Source organism: Filicampus tigris, chromosome 6 (genome assembly GCF_054856515.1).
Source record: "Filicampus tigris isolate MCC_2025a chromosome 6, RoL_Ftig_1.0, whole genome shotgun sequence".
NCBI lineage: Eukaryota > Metazoa > Chordata > Actinopteri > Syngnathiformes > Syngnathidae > Filicampus > Filicampus tigris.
Genome location: NC_141222.1, coordinates 7,033,572 through 7,051,489, shown reverse-complemented (window position 1 = coordinate 7,051,489; position 17,918 = coordinate 7,033,572). Strand labels below are relative to the sequence as shown.

Below are 17,918 nucleotides of genomic sequence, written 5' to 3'. Positions count from 1 at the left end.
GTTTTAACGAAATATGGTTCTGTAAAACATTTGTATTGGTCCTAAAAACCCAGGATTTTCATTTGACAGCAACAATCTGCAAAAACAATCTCAACAAATTTGAGTGACTTTAGAACAACCCCATTGTTTTTAACCCCAACATTATCCATTTGGCCTGAAAATTCTTCCTCGTTGCTTGCTAGTTGCCTAGCGTACCCATGGCCACTCTGCTCTAAATGAACAATTTGGTTGAACTGAAAATCGTATTGAATTTAAAACGACACGGTATGACGGAAAACTGTTACTCCAACCTGTGGTTGAGCAGCATAGGGGTCTATCTGGTTCCTGCTGGGCGCTCTGTAGCTTGGATCCAGAGTTCGATAACCATCTGGATGGACTGGTCTAGACAGAGAAATGAAACGATCACAGAATTAAGTTAAGAAACTAAAGCAAATTGATGACTATTACAGACAACTGGTGTGCTACCTATAGCGATCGTCCATGCGAGCACTCCTGTTAAGGCTTGCGTATGTTTCAGACGGGGGTCCAGCACGGTAGTCCTCATAGCCACCTGGAGGTCCATATTGGTAGTTGCGAGGCACCGTATGGGTGGGGTATTCCATGGGTACACCTACTCCAGGTGCCTGCCTGTAGACCCGGTCCATGGGTGGGATGTAGGCTCCCATACCAGTCACCGAACCCCCACCATCCAAGGAAAGTGTGTCGGATACTGAGGGGATGACTGTGCGAGTGGTAGTGGTCTTTACTACTTTTTTGACCTACAGTAAAAGAGTTAGGGTGGGATACAAAACATCAGGTTCTGAGAATAGGACATAGTATTTTTTGATATATAACCTTGTACAATAAAACCCAACAATCAATGACAAATCTTAATATTTTCATTCAGAAAATAAAAATGCGGATCATCACGCATTTAACTTATCTTCAAATCTGTCACAGGGCTTCTTCATGTTCATTTATTGACGCTGCGATTTTATTGTATTCACCATGTACGGTACTATTTGTACGGGTCCTTTGTGTGGGTCTGATCCTATGGCCGTGATGTAATCTGTATTTGGACGCATGTCATAATGTAGTAGTTAATAGGCTCTACACGATCAGGATTTTGGAGATGTTGACTGATCAGCGAGCTTAGGGAAAAAAAAAAAATAAATAAATAAATAAAACAATAACTCATCCCCGATCAGATCAGAATATGGACCAATCGATCCGATCTATTTGAACAACTTTTTTATTTACTGTGAAGTTGACCGCCACTATTTGCAGGGGTTTGGGACCGTGTTTTGCGCTGACACATTTTGAGAAGCTTTGAAACATTCCTTTAATATACAAATCCATCTACTGATTTGGATTGAAGGAAGTGAATTATAGGTGTGAAAGCAGCCGAACCAGAGCACAAACATCCATCTGCATTTTACCGTGGTTTCTGTGCGTCTTGTGGTGCCATCATCATTGGTCTCCACAGATACCACAGGGTTGGACTCCTGGGGCTCCTCCACTGTGTATGTTTCCTGCACCATCTGACCAGGCTCCATCCTGAACTGCATGAATACATTCCAGGGTGTAAAAAAGCCTCCCACATGTTACCTTTGTTAATAATTAAATAGTTAACAAGAGAGAGGGTTGAAATGTTTCTTACGTGATGTGTCCCGTTGACGTAACCCTCGTTAAGTGTTAGCCTCTCTACGTCTGCATCACAAGGAAGGCGACCGTTCTATGACAATTAGAAATATATTACTTAAAGCTTGTTTAAAGTATTTTCAAAGAAAGAATCACACATTTTCTGAGCAACGGTAAGGATCTACAAGTGTATTGTTGTGACCTTTGACAAATCACATCATTGTATGATTTTATTGATCATTCCAGTAATGCTTCTATAAATATCAGATTGTCAACTGACCAATAATGATACCTAACAAGTGCATTATATGATTATAAGATATTAATAACCACACCCTTAAACTCTTATTTCCAAAATTCCTGAAACCATGCCAATCATGTCAGTAAAATAGTTTTAACGGTATAATGAAAACATGGAGACAGAGTGCAATGAGTGAAAGAATATTTTTCAAGAAAGAGAGAGATGAAACATTATGTGTTGCACAAACAGCCTCGACTGTCAATTTTAGGTGCTCATTGTTATTCGCAGTAAATTCCAGCTCCAAATCTTTAACTAGGAGGGCTAGAAAAACTACAGACAGAGCCAGATTTGTCCAACAATGACTCAGAGATGAGACATTGCTCTTTGGTGGGAAAAATATATAATAAATAAGGAAAGAATAAAAATGGAGCGTTCACATTTAAGACAATAGTCCTAACATGTTGTAATCTGAAAAAAAAACAGAAAATGCATTTAAAAAGTGACAAGACAAATCAGAGACCATTTTCCTGTTTGTACAATAGTAGAAAATGTTGGGCCAATGAGCATGTGGGAACATGTCAGTAACGAGGGTGACAGAGAAATGCCGAAGCCTTTGGGGTATGTAAACAAACACAGAGAAGCAGCAACAGGGTACATTTATCTTGCCCTTGCACAACAATTGAATGCCTAATCCAATTCCAAAGCCACTAGGTTTACAAGGAACCGTTTAAAAGTATACTCGTATTGGAGAGAGCCAAATGACATAGAAAGGATCCGAGTTGCTCATAGTAGTCAACCAATGAAAATATTACATCACGACTCGGGGCCCTGTGTGCTTGTTCAAGTATGTTTGTAGTCACCCATTATCGTAGCAGCATCTGTCAGTAAAGAGACAGAAGAATGAAGTCATAAAAGGATGAAGCAAACCATTCAATTCTCCCTTTCTTCAGGTAAAACTGTCCAAGTTGATCTGAGTGTATGCAAATAGCATCTAAGCTGTAAAGCTCCAATTCCAAACAAAGTTCAACCATAACTGGCACATTGTTGCTCAGTCCTTCATCAAATGAGGAAAGTTACTGGAAGTTGTCTTCCTTATCCCCAAAACAAAACCAATAAACTGAATATAGCTAAGATGGTAGTAATAGTGCCAATGGAAATGACAAATAGTCTGAATATTGGAGAAACAAACACGAATCCACATTGCTCTGTTACGCTGATTTGTTGGAGAGGTATGCGGATGGGCAAGACAAGCCGGGTTTACATGGAGACTTTTTTGTCATTCGGATTGAAATCATACCGAATGAAGACCCCTGGTCACCTGTTTACATGTAACGTGATCTATTCCGATCGGCCGTTTACTTGCTCCACCCTGTTAATCGGATCAGCCGTGTTACAGCCGTGTGACACGCGGACATCGTTGTAAACATCATGCAATCTACCAATATGGAGTTCATTCATCTATTTAGCACAGCATTCGAGATTGTTTTAACACTTTTATTAAAGCAGCATCTCGATAAAAACAAGTTACCAATACTTTAAAACAAGTTCTCGCATCACAGACGAGCTCTGTTAAGACGCTGCCATTTTAAAGTGCAAATACAACGACGTCACTACACATTTATGTCAAGACAGAGCATGTGCAGACCAGACGGAGCCTGGCCATTCCGATTGATCTGTTTACATGATGCTCGTTTGGATTGGCAAAAAGAATATACCACCCCTGTGAATTCGAATGAAATTCCCTTCGGATTGGGCCTTTTTATTTTAATTGGGGTGTTTCTATGGAGCATTTTCATTCCGATTGGTCATTCGGATCCTTTTTAATCGAAATACATGGTCCCATGTAAACCCGGCTGGGATGGGAAGCATGTGTGATCGATCGGGCTGAACGATTACCGTATTTTCCGGACTATAAATCGCATTTTTTTTTTTTCATAGTTTGGCCGGGGGTGCGACTTATTCTCTGGAGCGACTTATGTGTGAAATTATTAACACATTACTGTCATGGCTTGTTAGTGCTGACTTGTATTTATGATGTTTTGCCTCCCTCTGCAGGCCCTTTAGGGCTAAAGGGCCTGCAGAGGGAGACAAAACATAAATACAAGTCAGCACTAACAAGCCATGACAATTACTTCTACATCATTTCACGTTATTGTAACACACAAAGAAACATAAGATACATCCTAAAATCTATTAAAATGCATGAATAATTTAAACGGTTAAAGTCTAATGTTTTGTTAAATAAGTAATTAAAATGGTATGATAAAAAGACAATTTGACTGTTAAGGCCTTGCTAGTCGAGGAAGCCAGCTTATCCAAACAGCTAAACATTCACAAACAAACTCCACAGACGCCAGGTGTGCAGCGAAGTTGCCTGTTTATATTGTGAAACTGCACAAGAAACAGAAAATACTATCAATCTATGTATACATACACATGTATTTTCATAGACATGAACAAGATGAGTCTTTGCTAACGATTAGCGATCACGATTAGCATTAGCAATAACGATTAGTATGTTCAGTCAACAACCTACAATCATCCACAATTCAGCTCGTATATAAATGTCATTACACACAATTGTCTAAGTTAGTTTCAGACGTTGGTTGAACAAGAATGAACCACAAACAGGCAGACATGCTAACGGTTAGCGATCGCGATTAGCATTAGCGATAGCGATTAGTATGTTCAGTCAACAACACAGTACAATCATCCACAATTCAGCTCCTATATAAATGTTGCATGCTCATTACACACATTTGTCTAAGTTACTTACAGACGATGGTTGAACAAGAATGAACCACAAACAGGCAGTTGCCTGCCTCTGGCTGGGCTATTGCATCAGGCAGCCACACACGGTAGAAGCCGAGCACAGAGGAGACGAAGACATAATTACGACCGAATATATAAATATTTTTGGAGACTTGGAAACATTCTACATGGCCGGGGATAAATAAAAGACTTATTTAATCGATCTACAACCATTTTGGTGAGTTTAAAGTTATCTTACAGTAACTTTCTCGTATGCTACATGTGTGAACGTTAGCTAAATGTTACCATCGTATCTCGGTGGTAATGATGTGTACTAAGCACCCAATTTCCTCCCAACATGCGACTTATACTCCAGTGCGATTTTATATATATATATATATATATATATATATATATATATATATATATATATATATATATATAGCGACTTATACTCCAGTACGAGATAGATAGATAGATAGATAGATAGATAGATAGATAGATAGATAGATAGATAGATAGATAGATAGATAGATAGATAGATAGATAGATAGATAGATAGATAGATATAGAACTGTATATATATAGAAATTTAAGAAAAAAATCGCAATTCAGATCACATTCGCAATTTTTAGGGAAAAATAAAATCGCAATTACATTTTCCATAATCGTTTAGCTCTAGTGATTAAAAGTTATAAAGTGCAGCTCAGGGTCAAAATTATATACTGAGGAACGCTTTACTGCAAAGTGCTTTCACTATAAATATTCACTGGGACTACTCAATGGTGGACACAGGTTTACTGCTAAAATGTATTAAATTCTGGCATTACTTTACATGCTCAAACAAACGCTGTTTCTTCTGCAATGCAAAATGTCAATGTTGGAAAAGGACCCATCAGACCGATGTACCTTTACCTCGCCTTTCGTTACATATCCAAATTAAAGCTCCAATGAGAACTGAGTCAACCAAATCACGAAGCTCTATTCTTTTTCCCCAGATTCTGTTGCCATCCTGTCCACACGTACTGATTGAAGTTGACAAAGGGATGACAATGAAGGCACTTTGCTCATTTCAAGGGCGATGGCAAGATGCTTGAGGGTGGGTGGGGAGGAGGCGAGGAATATACAATGTTACCTGCATGTTGGGGAGGGGCCGGGGCAAAGTGCCGGCGCACGACCTCCGCTCCTCCTCCAGAGCTCGGCTCAGCATCTCAAACTGCCTCTCCTGCTCCCGCACGGAGGCCAGCAGGGAGGCCGTACTCGCACATTGCTCCATTCACACACTAAGAGCAAAGCAGAGGAAAGGGAAGGACAGGGTCAACACCAAAGAGCAAGAGAGATTGCACCAACACCAGGAATCAAAGAACCAAAAGAACAGAACCAATTCACCCAGGCAAAACAGGTAGGAGGGCAGGTGGCCACAGGTACCATGCACAAATCAAAGTGCACCTATAGGAGTGCTGATCAAATTCATTTGTAGAGGCAATTAAACAGTACGAGTTAACACAGTGATGAGGAGATAAGGAAGGAATTCAAATAGTGGTTAACGGCATGAAAAATAAAAAGAGCGTTAAAAAAAAAAAAAAAAAAAAAAAAAGAAGCTTGCACTCAGAGCTTCAGTCAATCCCAATGATTCTGACAAAGTTGGAAGATTTAGCATCAACCTGGAGAACTGAAGCAATGTTTGTGAGCGTGCTTTTCAGCCCAGCACGTTAAAAACAAAAATGAGTGTTGTGTGATGTGAGAAGAGATATTACAGAATCGGGGTCCTACATTAAACCCATTTGGGTGGTGGCCATGTCGGCCCCCCCATGAGCCATGTTGTGGTGGCCCTACCAGAGCCGGCACTGGCCCTGTATTTGAATTAGCGGTGCACCAATCGATCTGCCAGGATCGATATTGGCGCCATTTTCCTTAATTTTGAGGGATTGGCCGATCCCTTAAAACAAAACCAATCTTGTCCACCGATCTCATATCCCTTCGCAGAGGTATGGAAGTCAGCCACTGTCCATTGACATTTTCTGGACTTATCTTGTTCAAGCCATTCTTAGGGAAGGATTTCACCTGACATGCAAGAAAATGTGTGCATTGGGGATGTTCCAATCAGGTTTTATGACACCGATCATGCATGAGTGAGATCGGTCGATACGATACGGATTTATTTATGGTGACTGCTATTATGCAATATTATCTGAAAAAAAAACCCAGCCATATTAGTGCCGTAATTTTGACAAAAATCTATATACATATTTTCAAAAGCATGAAGAAATACAAAACCGTTGCTGGCACAATACAACAATCACAAAGATAACTGAAAAACTTATATTTACCAGCTTTTAGTAACACAGTTTTTAACAGATCAAAATAATCAGCAGTCTCGAAAGACTTAATTATGCAAAAAGTCAAATAAATAACATGCCACCTAAACATTGCATGGTTCAGAATATAATCACAGTAGAAAAAATAGTCACATGCAGGCTTCACTTGAATAAACTCTTCAATGAGTTCCTAAATTGAAATTAAGCTATTCAATGAGTTCCTAAATTGAAACGACTCAGGAACTTTATTGTCTTGTGCATAGACAAACTATCTTGTGCATTTGTCAACAAGAAAAAAAAGTCACTGTTAATCTTTTAATCTCCCTGCGGCAATAATGCCACTTATACTGCGCTGTGTCCGCCTTGACTTGATTCAATGCAGTGAGCCTCGTAAACTCACCATAGTCTCCCAATTGCTAGTTCTTCAAATATCGGATTAAGTTGGTTGTGTTGAAACTTTTGGCCATGCTCCCCGCGAGAGGTACCGTTTCAAGGCATATACAGTATTACAAGACACAAACTCCACACACACCATGTTCACACCAACTGCGGTGGTCGGAATATTCGATCAAAGCCTATTATTGCCGATTAAAACATCAGATCACCTGCAGCTCATGCTTCGTAGCCTCCCCCTCTGCTCGCAGCGGAGGCGCGGCTGCGTTAGGGAGCCTTTCTGGCGGCGCGTTTCAATTGGAGTCAATGTAGCTGGCGCGGGCTGGCGCGGTTGCGTGCAGGGCGGCGCGAGTGATGCTTTTGAACAGAGGGACGTCGTCCCTGAATGAAGAATGTTTTGATGTTATTGTATTTATTTATGAAATTTCAACTAGCCTAGCCAGGCCAGCGTCAGTAGTAGCCCCTGACCACTGTTGATGTAGAACCTTGAGAATGTTTTAAGTAGAGATAGACCGATATGGTTTTTTCAGGGGCGATACCGATGCCGATTATTAGTGATCAAGGAGGCCGATAACAGATATTTGAAGCCGACATTCATTTGGAATTGGAATTGGAATTGAGCCGTTCAGACTTGTCATAAAAAAATCAGATACAGGTCGCATATGGGCAAAAAAATCCGATCTGGGTCGCATTTGCCTGCTGTGTGAACTTAGCCTTAGAGGAAAGACACACAGCTGAAAACATGGCTGCTCTCCTGCGGAGTGTGATGGGTGCGTGGGCACTACGAAATAAAGTCTTCGCCTGTGTGCGTGATAATGCAGCTAACGTGCTAGCAAATGAGACCCTGCTGGACTGGGAGTGGGTACCATTACTCATTACATTATTCATAAATGCCATGCATTGCATTGGAAAATGTATCAGAAATGTATTTCTCTTTCAATTGTTCACCTTTATTCAGTCAGTTGTTGTTTACATCAATAGAATTTAAATTAACACACTGTCCTGAATGTTTGGGCTAAAATAGCCCCTAAATACACACAACATTTGCATTTTAAACTTTGAATTCAATATGTATTCAAATTCAAGTTGTCTTCCTTATAGACTAGTCGCAAATAAAATTTGAGACTAGTCGGTGGGCAATTTAGTCGAAATTCCCATCCCTATCTTTCACACATCTTTGTTTTACAGTTCAAAAACAGAAAAGTGCATCCTCAATGCAGCTACTAGCCAGAAAAATAATCTCATCAACACGGCTGTGTCTTCTCTCCATTGCTTTTTGTGGGTGTTCTGTCATTCTCGTGTGTCGCATATGCAGCTGCCGTCGACACCATACTGACTTTCTGTGGAAGCAGAAAAAGTGACGACGAGTGGTGGTTGTTTTAAAGTGCGCTATAAATAAAGTTGAGTCGAGTTTAGCTTTGGTGGTGGTCATTCAAAGTGGTCATTCAATGATAAAATGTATCTTGTACATGTATGTGTTCGTTAATATTTGATTGGCAATCCGGCGTCATGTCTCACTTCAACAGACACGTGTGTAACCATGGGGGAGGTGTCACTTCTCCACATACACACTTCAATCATGGTGTAAATACAATTTCACAAAATGCAACTATCCGTCAATCCTTCCATTTTCTATTCCGCTTGCTCTCATCAGGGTCTTGGATGTGTTGCAGCCCATCACAGGTGACTTTTGGGCAAGAGGTGGAGGGCACCCTAGACTAATCGTCATTTAATCACAAGGCACATCCTGTACATGCTAGACCAGGGGTCAGCAACCCGCTGCCCCGGAGCCGCATGCTGCTCTTTCATCCTTATGTTGCGCGAGTTATTGCATAGTTTTAATTCTGTCGGCACACATTACAATTTAGATAACTGGACGGACAGGAAAGACTTTGTTGCTCATTAACAAAGTGTTTCAACTTGTACAACTCTGCAACCAAGGACATTTGGAGTGTTGTGAAATTTCTGTTTGAATAAAACATTCTAAAATAACCACAAGTGGTTTTAGGCCCACATGAAATGTTCAATGGTATTTATTTGGCCACTGCATATTTGTTTTATTTTATTTCTCTTCAACTTTTTTGCCTTTTATGGTGAGTTTACATAAAGTATGTATGTTATAAACGCAGAAAATATCACAGAAAACTGCAATTACTTTCATGCAAATTTAAGGAAAAACGCTTTATCGGGATATAAAATTACGGGTATCGGGATAAAGTTTTATCCATATCACACACCTCTACTCAACAATTTTATATTGGCTCATTCTATGCCAAATCAGCCAGAGGGTTTAACAAAACAGATTTTGATTTGAAAAAAAACTTGCTGTACTTGCTGATAGTGATGTCACAACACGATCTGAAATTTTAGCTCAATCGGTTTGGGAGCTATAGCCCACCAAATTTTGACATTTTGGGCAAAAAAGAAAAAAAGAAAAAGGGGGGGCATGGCCGCCTTCCTTTGATCCTTCATATCTCAGGAACTACTGTCAAATGTAAACAAAAAATATACATTTGACAATTTTAACTCAAGAGCATATAGAACAGCCTTTTATGCACGAGTGCTACAAAAACGACACGTCTCACGTACGTCCCACGAGCAACATTCTTGTGGTAGGGAGTTTCTTAGAAGAGTTTGAAATGACTTTAACCACTTAAAGAAGCAATACAGGACATTACTTATTTTGCCATTAGCAGCAAAGCTAATGGCATATGTTGGAGGGTACACCGCAAACCCAGTTGCTTGCCACACACAATATATACGATGATGAAAGCACTGCAGATGTCCATTGCATATTGGAAATTTGGCACTGAAAGAATGAGTTTAAATATCCAACTGATTGTTACATGGTCTTGATTTTTATGTACCAACTCACTATTCCAGCTAATACTGGAAAACATGGACATTGCGCACAAATGCATTCACAGCAGAGGTTGACTATGATAAAATGCTGTATTGGCTTGGGCCACGTGCACTGCTGACACAGCCTCATTTGAATTGTCATAAAGAGATTTGGCCTCTGTGCGTTTCATGTGTTGTTGCTGGCACACATCCAACCACTCCTCCCTTTTGTCATCCCTGCTTCACCCCTTGACCCAACACTCATTTATATCAAGTTTTGTCTGTCAATGACTACATTTACCTGCAGTCAATAACCCTTTAAAAACCTGAATAAGACCCGTGGGGTTATCCCTTTTCTAACCCGAATATTTGGTCATAAAAACGCGATCGGAATATTTGCACTGAAAGGAACACTTTCTTGTGTTCTACGCATGCTTTATCTGCAAGGAATTTTTGCATTTTTAGGAAGTACTTGTATGTGCAGCATGTCGCTTACTCACCATAGTGGGCCTAACTTGAATACATTGATTTCTCGCTGATTTCGCATTGATGCGCTTCCACATTATTTTCTCTCTACAGTGACAGTTTGTACAAAAACACACAGATACAGGGTGACACAAAAAATGTGAACTTTTTAACAATCCAATAAACACGAGAGATTGAAGAAAAATATTCTATTCATAGTAATTGAAACCTTAAAACATGTAATTTAAACCATTAATGCCAGGAGCTGGAGGTGTAACAGTACGCTAAATCACATTTCGGTTCGGTTCGGTTTCTTGGAAACTTCGGTTCGGTATATTTTTGGTACCAAAAAAAACAGATTTCTTTTTTTAAATATGTTTATTTTGAAAAGATGACAAGTAAACGGTATATTCTTTAGTAAAAATAAATAAAAGTGAACTATTCGGGTGATATTCTAAGAAATTACACCATAATAAAAAATAGACTGCCAATAAAGCTCTCTCAATTTTGTAAATTATTAAGACACTGAAATCTTTAAATACTCAGCAGCAACAGCCTATGACTATGACACATCTAAGTATTGAAGTTAAAGACAAGTTGTCATTACAGTACATATATACACTTTTTCTGATGAAGAAAATACATACAATAACAGTAACAATTATTGCTAACTATATTAAAACTTTTTATAATGAAATATAGTAACTTTAAAGTCTTTATGAAATTATTTACACTTTTTAGGCATTAAAATCTTTGAATGTGCAACAGAATATTGTAATGAATTGGATTATCTGTGTTGTGGTCGGATTTGTGTTTTGCTGAGTTGTGATGTTTCCGAGGTTCATGAATGCATCGTACGGCGAGCGTGAGGAGCAGCAGAGAACAAAGGAGAGTGCTGTTGTACTTTGTTTTTGGCTGCATTCAAAGTCGGACGATGTTGTTTTAAGTGTTATTATGTTAGACGTGCTACCCACAGCATAGCCGCCGATCTCATGTAGCAATGTCGGCACCCAACTTTGGGACTTATACATGTACCTTTCCCCATCGGCGATTTTAACAGGACAGCCAGAATGTTCCCAGACAGGAGACAGCAGTGTACGGGGGACCTTCGAGCTCTGGCTTGTTTGCCTATTCGTTTGCTCCTCTTTAGTGCCGCCGCCCTCCTCTCCCGCATGCAACAGTCACTGTCACAGTCACAGTGCGTAATCTCGCGCTAATAAGTGGACCGAACCGAACATGCTATACTGAAACGTATTAACAGACCCACGTGTGCCGTTACACTCCTACCAGGAGCGCATAACCGTGTTTCTACCAATAGAGCCATGAGCGCTGTTGCGTCTTTCCACCCTTAAAGCCGGGAGAGCGTATACGTCATTTTTGTTTTTTTTATCCAATTCTCAGTCTCTTAACCAACGAAATGCATCAGGTTACAAAAGTGACGGTGTCGTGAGCCCGGAATTCTTTCGAGTTATAATAGCAGATGCCGTCGATCGCGGGAGCTCTGAAATGAGTAATGGAAGTGATATAGATGACGTGGACTTTGAACCAGCCGAAAGTGATGTATGGTTAAGATATATGCATGTAGACAATGACCAGATTGACAGCTTTGTAACAGAATAGAGGATGGGAATTACCACTCGATTTTTAAAAATTAAAAATTGTGCTTCTCTTCCACTGACACTTTATTTTTACATTTTTGATTGAAACAGTAAATAATAAACTCAGGCCTGTGTGCAAGCCACGTGCCTAAGCTCTCAAATTCTTTAGGAATTGTGTTTCTATCTGCCACAGGGGCTGAGATACTAATTATTTTTTAGGTGTTGAATTTCTGGGAAAACTTCAGGTTTTCAAGGGTAATTCCAAAGACTACCTTAGGTTTTGGGGAGCTGTTGAGCCAGGCGCTTTAGGCCTTAGTGAGTGAAGAAATGATAGATTTTTTTTTTCTTTTTTTAATTTCGTCCTGTAGATGGGTATCCTCCTCTATTAATTGCATTCTCGCAAAATTCTCGTCTTTTTGAGTCACCTTTGTAAGTGTGAGTACAAGTCAGTGCGTCTGTAGAGCAACTCGCCAGAAATACACAAGCAGAGGTTAAAAAATATCGTGAAATTCACATGAAGCCATGCAGAACACATTTTTTGAGAGAGGAGGGAAACGACTGCTTTATTCCTGTGGTGAAAGACATGAATATAATGTGTTTTATTGAACGATTATTAATTGCATTTGCAATAGGGATAGACCGATATGCTTTTTTCAGTCTTTACGGCGAAAATGCCATAGTGTATGGCATGCAGCTGTACCAACATGTCTGGGAGAAGCACATTTCATCAGTAAAAATGAGATTTTAAATTATCTCTTAAAAAAAACCTTTGAGTGCTATTCAAAGATTTGTCTGCATCATGTTGTCCGAACCATCAACAATGAAATGAAAGCAAAGCCCATAGGGATAACATTTGCTGCAAAATGTAAACATACAGTAACCTCTGTCAGTCATAATTCACGATACTGAGATAATATACTCTGAATGGTCGGTCGATGCAAACAATGAACTGTCATGACTCTGTACAGGGAACCTAGCATAAAACTTGTACTGATAAGTTTTTTCAGCGAAAAAATAGAAGTTGTCAGTAACAGTGGCTTCAGCCACGAGGGGCCTATTGATAGTCCATTCATATATGTCCGTGATGTGGTCAGTGACTCTGACCACTTCACACATCAGTGACGTCACATCACTGAGTCACTCTGTTCTTGAAGTGTGCTTTAAGTTCTTTGTGATATAACAGTGATAGGGCCTACTCCAATACATTTCTCTAATCAATGCAAGCATTTGTCCTCGGCAGTGGCCCACTGCAAAACAATCGCACCAAAGAACGTAGCCACAAGGACGAGTCATTGCAGACCAAAAGAATCAGTCCTCAGTGGAGTTTTACAGCACAAAGAACAAAAACTGTCACATTAGGGTAGAAGCGCTTTAAATTTGTGACACAGCTTTATAATCCCCACATCACCACCACAGTACCACAACTACTACATGTTACATTTGATAAACGTGTGCTAATCAATGAAGGTGGCAAAGTTAAACTGACTCTTCTCTAAACTCTTCTTTAACACTTGGTTGGCAACTCATGCGCCGTCCAAGCCCCACCTATTTGGGATTCGAAGCCGTGTGTTAGAATCGTGTGAAATGTAGTCCTATTAGCCTAATGTTGCAGTAAGCTGATGCTGTGCGTTTACAATCTGGCTGTGCGTTTACAATGTTACAATGTGGGACAGGACCGGCAACATAGCCAGCCATAAACAACATAGCCAGCTTCCAATCGCTGCCGAGACCACGCAAAAGATGTTAGACAAATGGTGAATGTATGAACTTATTTACAGCTCTTGAACTTCGACCATGATAGCATTTAGCAATACCCTCAGTAATAACACAACGACCGGTCACCAGATTGACTAGCAATGCATGTACAAACATTTTTTTCGTCTGATGGAGGATCCCCTCCTCTGCCCGAAGCAACCCCCATGTAATTACACGGCGAACAAATGCAAGCGAGATTTGCATTAGTCATTGAACTCACGTTTATTAACGTGTTTATTATGCCCGTGTTGGACTTCGATGCAGGAAGATCTCAGTCTGTATCTCGCACTCTTTCTCTTTCCCAAACAGAGTGATGCGTACATAAACTGGGAAATATGAGCACTCAAAGTAACACAAAAATGATGTATTTGCCACTCATTGGCATCACATAACAATAAAAACCCATAATTAAGTTGGTTGCAATATACTATGCTATAGTGGGGGGAAAAAAAATTGTTCCAGGCGCATACCACATTTTGATTGTTTAGATCAATGTACTACTTTTAAATAACGCATACTAGTGAAGGGGAAAAAAAAAAAAAACTTTTGGATAAAGGTTAGATTAAGACAAAATTAAAAACCAACACAAGTGTTTATTTTAGTTTACTTTAGCACAGTGCATTTTCCCAATTTAGTAATTTTAAGGCTTTAGTATCGCCATCAATTTAAGTTGCTACCTCATTGATAAAGTTGTCAGGAATGATGGCATAAGTTGCAAAGTTTAATCAAAGTTGAACGTACTATCATCTTAATTGTATTTATGATTAGTTTTTACATAAAGAATTCAAGCTGTAAGCGGATGGTGGTTATTATAATAGCAGCATTAGTTGACTAATGGTGATTACTGTTGGTGATTAGTTGACTAGCCAAATAATCGTTTTTGGCAGCCCTACCTGAGATGATCAACTGAATGAATGCATAGCAGGAGAGTATTAGTTTCGGAGGATTTGCTGAGATGCTACAATTATTGTAAAGAAACTTTTCCAACAGCCTCAAACAGCACCACAACTCAGCTTGACACGACACGACACAGCCTTCGTTGCTTTCCATCACAACAGGGATTGGGACAGGAACAACTGAACTGTGAAAGCCATTGCACACTTGCGGCGTGAGGTTCTACCATAACATTTCAAGGGTGGAGAGTCTCGGCCAGTGAAGTGGCAGCAGGAGGGCCAACCAGCCAGTCTTGTCCATGTTAATAAAAAGTATTTGTCAGTTTTTATCTCATGGTATCGACTATCTTCCTGGGTAGCGATATCGAGTTTAAAATTTTAGTATCGTGACAACCCTCGTAGCTGCAGCCCTACATTTAACCACCCAGTTATATTGTTGTATTTTTATTGTTTAATAAGACCACAGCTTCAGGTCCATTGGATTAACCTGGGGAAAAGAATGCTGCAAAACTAGTACATACATTACATTCCTACATTAAATTATTGATGAGCAAAATTGCTCCACAAAGAAAATAAGATATTTCAAGCCTTGAATTACATGCAAATTTAAGCAGCCAGGGAGAGCCAACACAAGGAATGCACTTGCCAACAGCTCACCAAACTACAAACTTTCCCAACTTTCCAGTGAGCTTCACTATCTCACAGGTTTCAAAACGAGCGCACTTTGTTCAGCGTGGCTCATCACGTTTACCTCCTGCTTGGAGAACGAAATGACGTGATCACTATTCAAATAAAAACACTGCAACCGTTGGGAGGAAGAGAGGAAGGCAGATAACCTGGGATAGGAGACACACAGGGAAGGAGGAGGAACGAGGAAAACGACAGCTTGAGAGAGCGACACACCCATGGTTTGCTATGAAAGGCCGTCATTACCGAGGCTCACAAATGATAGCCCTGCCTAAAACATCATGCTGAGAAGCAGACTTCAGTCCTCAGCGACTACATAGATGAGATTCAATTCTTGTGATTTTGCAACTCTGTTACATAAATGAAACCATGTGGACGTACCTGAACTAAGGTCTTGTTCATACCTGCCCCCAATCTAACATCTCTGTTCCAGCAGGTAAAATCAGTCATACCTGAAGGCTACAGAGGAATATACATGGCATGTTCATAACACACTGAGCAAAACTAACCAATGAGCTTGATTCTCACACTGATTTGAAGCATGTCAAAATTACTCCACTGTTGATGCACTAAATACCGTGTTGAACCAAATCCAGCATCCCTTCTGATCCCAGTGTAAGTTGAGAAGGTGCAAGCCTCTACAAAAGGACACTGAATAATGAAACGAAGCACGCCTGTTGTCTTGCCACACCCCGCACGTCCAGACCAACGCAACAGGTTTTCTTGCTATTATCACAGCCACTCCTAATCTACCTGGCACTCACCTTCAACGATAACATTTGAAACTTCGAAGTCCAATCACAAATCGGGAAAGTGCACAGCGCCGCCGAAACAGCAATGAGTATGTCAGGAACGAGTCACCATGACATTGTCTCAACCAAGAGAGCAACCGAAACTGGACTTTGACCGCTAACTTCACAATCTCCGATGCTGACGGCTGCCCAGTCACTTCCGTGTCCTCTTTCTTATTCTACCACCCACAATCTTCGCATATCATCAGTTCAACTTGTCACAAGCCTGTCAAAAGTTGCCGTGTGTCAATGTGCCAAATCATCAAAATGAAAGATTACACATTGAAGGCGAGAATGACAAAAAAAAAAAAACACACACACGCATTTGCCACAAAGTAGTGCTACAGAAATTTAGTTTGTGGTAAGCTTGCTATTAAACGGTTCCACACAACCTCTTCGTATTCACTGATTTAAGCAAAACATGAGTTGAGTGACACAAACTAATAGTAGTCGATCTCACTCAACTTCCACGCTATGCCCCCCCTTTAGCTACTGTGGCTAGCAGGCTATCGTTACGTTTCGAGGAAAACAACGTCACTCAAAAGACACTTTCTTTCCAGCGCGTACACATTCCAAGCAGACCTAATGGACACGTATTACAAAAGGAAAAACCATTACCGTTTGCTGGGAGTGTTAGGCTTGTTTTTCGAAGTCCATAAATGTTGGCGATGAGGTTTCAGGCCTAGCCTAGCCAACAGCACTGAACGCACAGTCCAAAATCTAGACCCGCAGTCTTCGCGAACAAGTGCGCAGCGAAAACGCAAAAACCGAAGGAAACCCAAAAAGTGCCGTCGAGCAATTGCGTTGAAAACACAGCCTGAGAAAGTGACCAATGCTGGGCGAGCGGTCAAAATGAGAAGAGAGAAAACACCCACCTAAAAAATTTCCTCTGTGCCAGGCTTGTTGTTCACTTGACTGGGCTGAGGGCTCTTCCTCCTCTGCTGGGGAAAGCAGGCGGCGGCGGTGGGGCGGGGGGAAGTTGCGCTAAACCCTCGGGAAGGCAATCCTGGTCTGCGGAGGCATTCAAAAATTATTTAAATACTGTACAGTATACTATTTTCTGTTTCCTTATTTCCTTAATATCAGCGTCTCGGTTTCTAAATGTGGTATAATTATACATTATCCGTGTGGTTCACTGTGGCCCCACTTTAGTACGACGAGCTATATTATCAGACTTTAGTCGCGGAAATGCTGTAGTTCACTAGTGTATAACGCGACAATACTGTCCTCGCGTGGTAACCCCTAAAAAGGCAGTTCAAATCGTACCTGTAGAGTAAGGTCGAACAAAAGGGCCGCATTTTGGTTTTCAAAATGGACAGCTGGGCCAGGTCATTCATAGATGAGGTTTAAAACAAATGTTTAAAATGTGTATGTGGATTTTTTTTTTAAATAGGATAAGACAGCGGTTCGGATTGGATTGGGTAGGCAATAAATGAATACTGTATGAATATGCATATTTTAATATGTATAATACAATATTTATGTTACATATTTAAATAAATAAAATAACTAGTCATTCTCATATTAATAACTAATTGATGCTGCGTCATCAGTGGGTAGATGAG

General features: G+C 40.3%; 1 protein-coding gene across 8 annotated transcripts in view; it reads right to left on the bottom strand.

Annotated features, from left to right (window-relative positions):
- ctnnd1 (catenin (cadherin-associated protein), delta 1) overlaps positions 1 to 17,517 on the bottom strand; it is a 34,816-nt gene extending 17,299 nt beyond the window's left edge. For 3 of the 8 annotated variants that reach the window (XM_086034204.1, XM_086034200.1, XM_086034203.1), the window contains exons 1-6: positions 17,229 to 17,517; positions 5,748 to 5,895; positions 1,640 to 1,714; positions 1,419 to 1,541; positions 466 to 758; positions 291 to 381 (exon numbers count right to left, since the gene is read on the bottom strand). In XM_086034204.1, the coding sequence (XP_085890330.1) occupies positions 291 to 381; positions 466 to 758; positions 1,419 to 1,541; positions 1,640 to 1,714; positions 5,748 to 5,888 (723 nt within the window). In that variant the 5' untranslated portion in view covers positions 5,889 to 5,895; positions 17,229 to 17,517. The other 5 variants (XM_086034205.1, XM_086034201.1, XM_086034202.1 and 2 more) reach the window with 5 other exon arrangements.
- Positions 17,518 to 17,918: the final 401 nt, after the last annotated feature.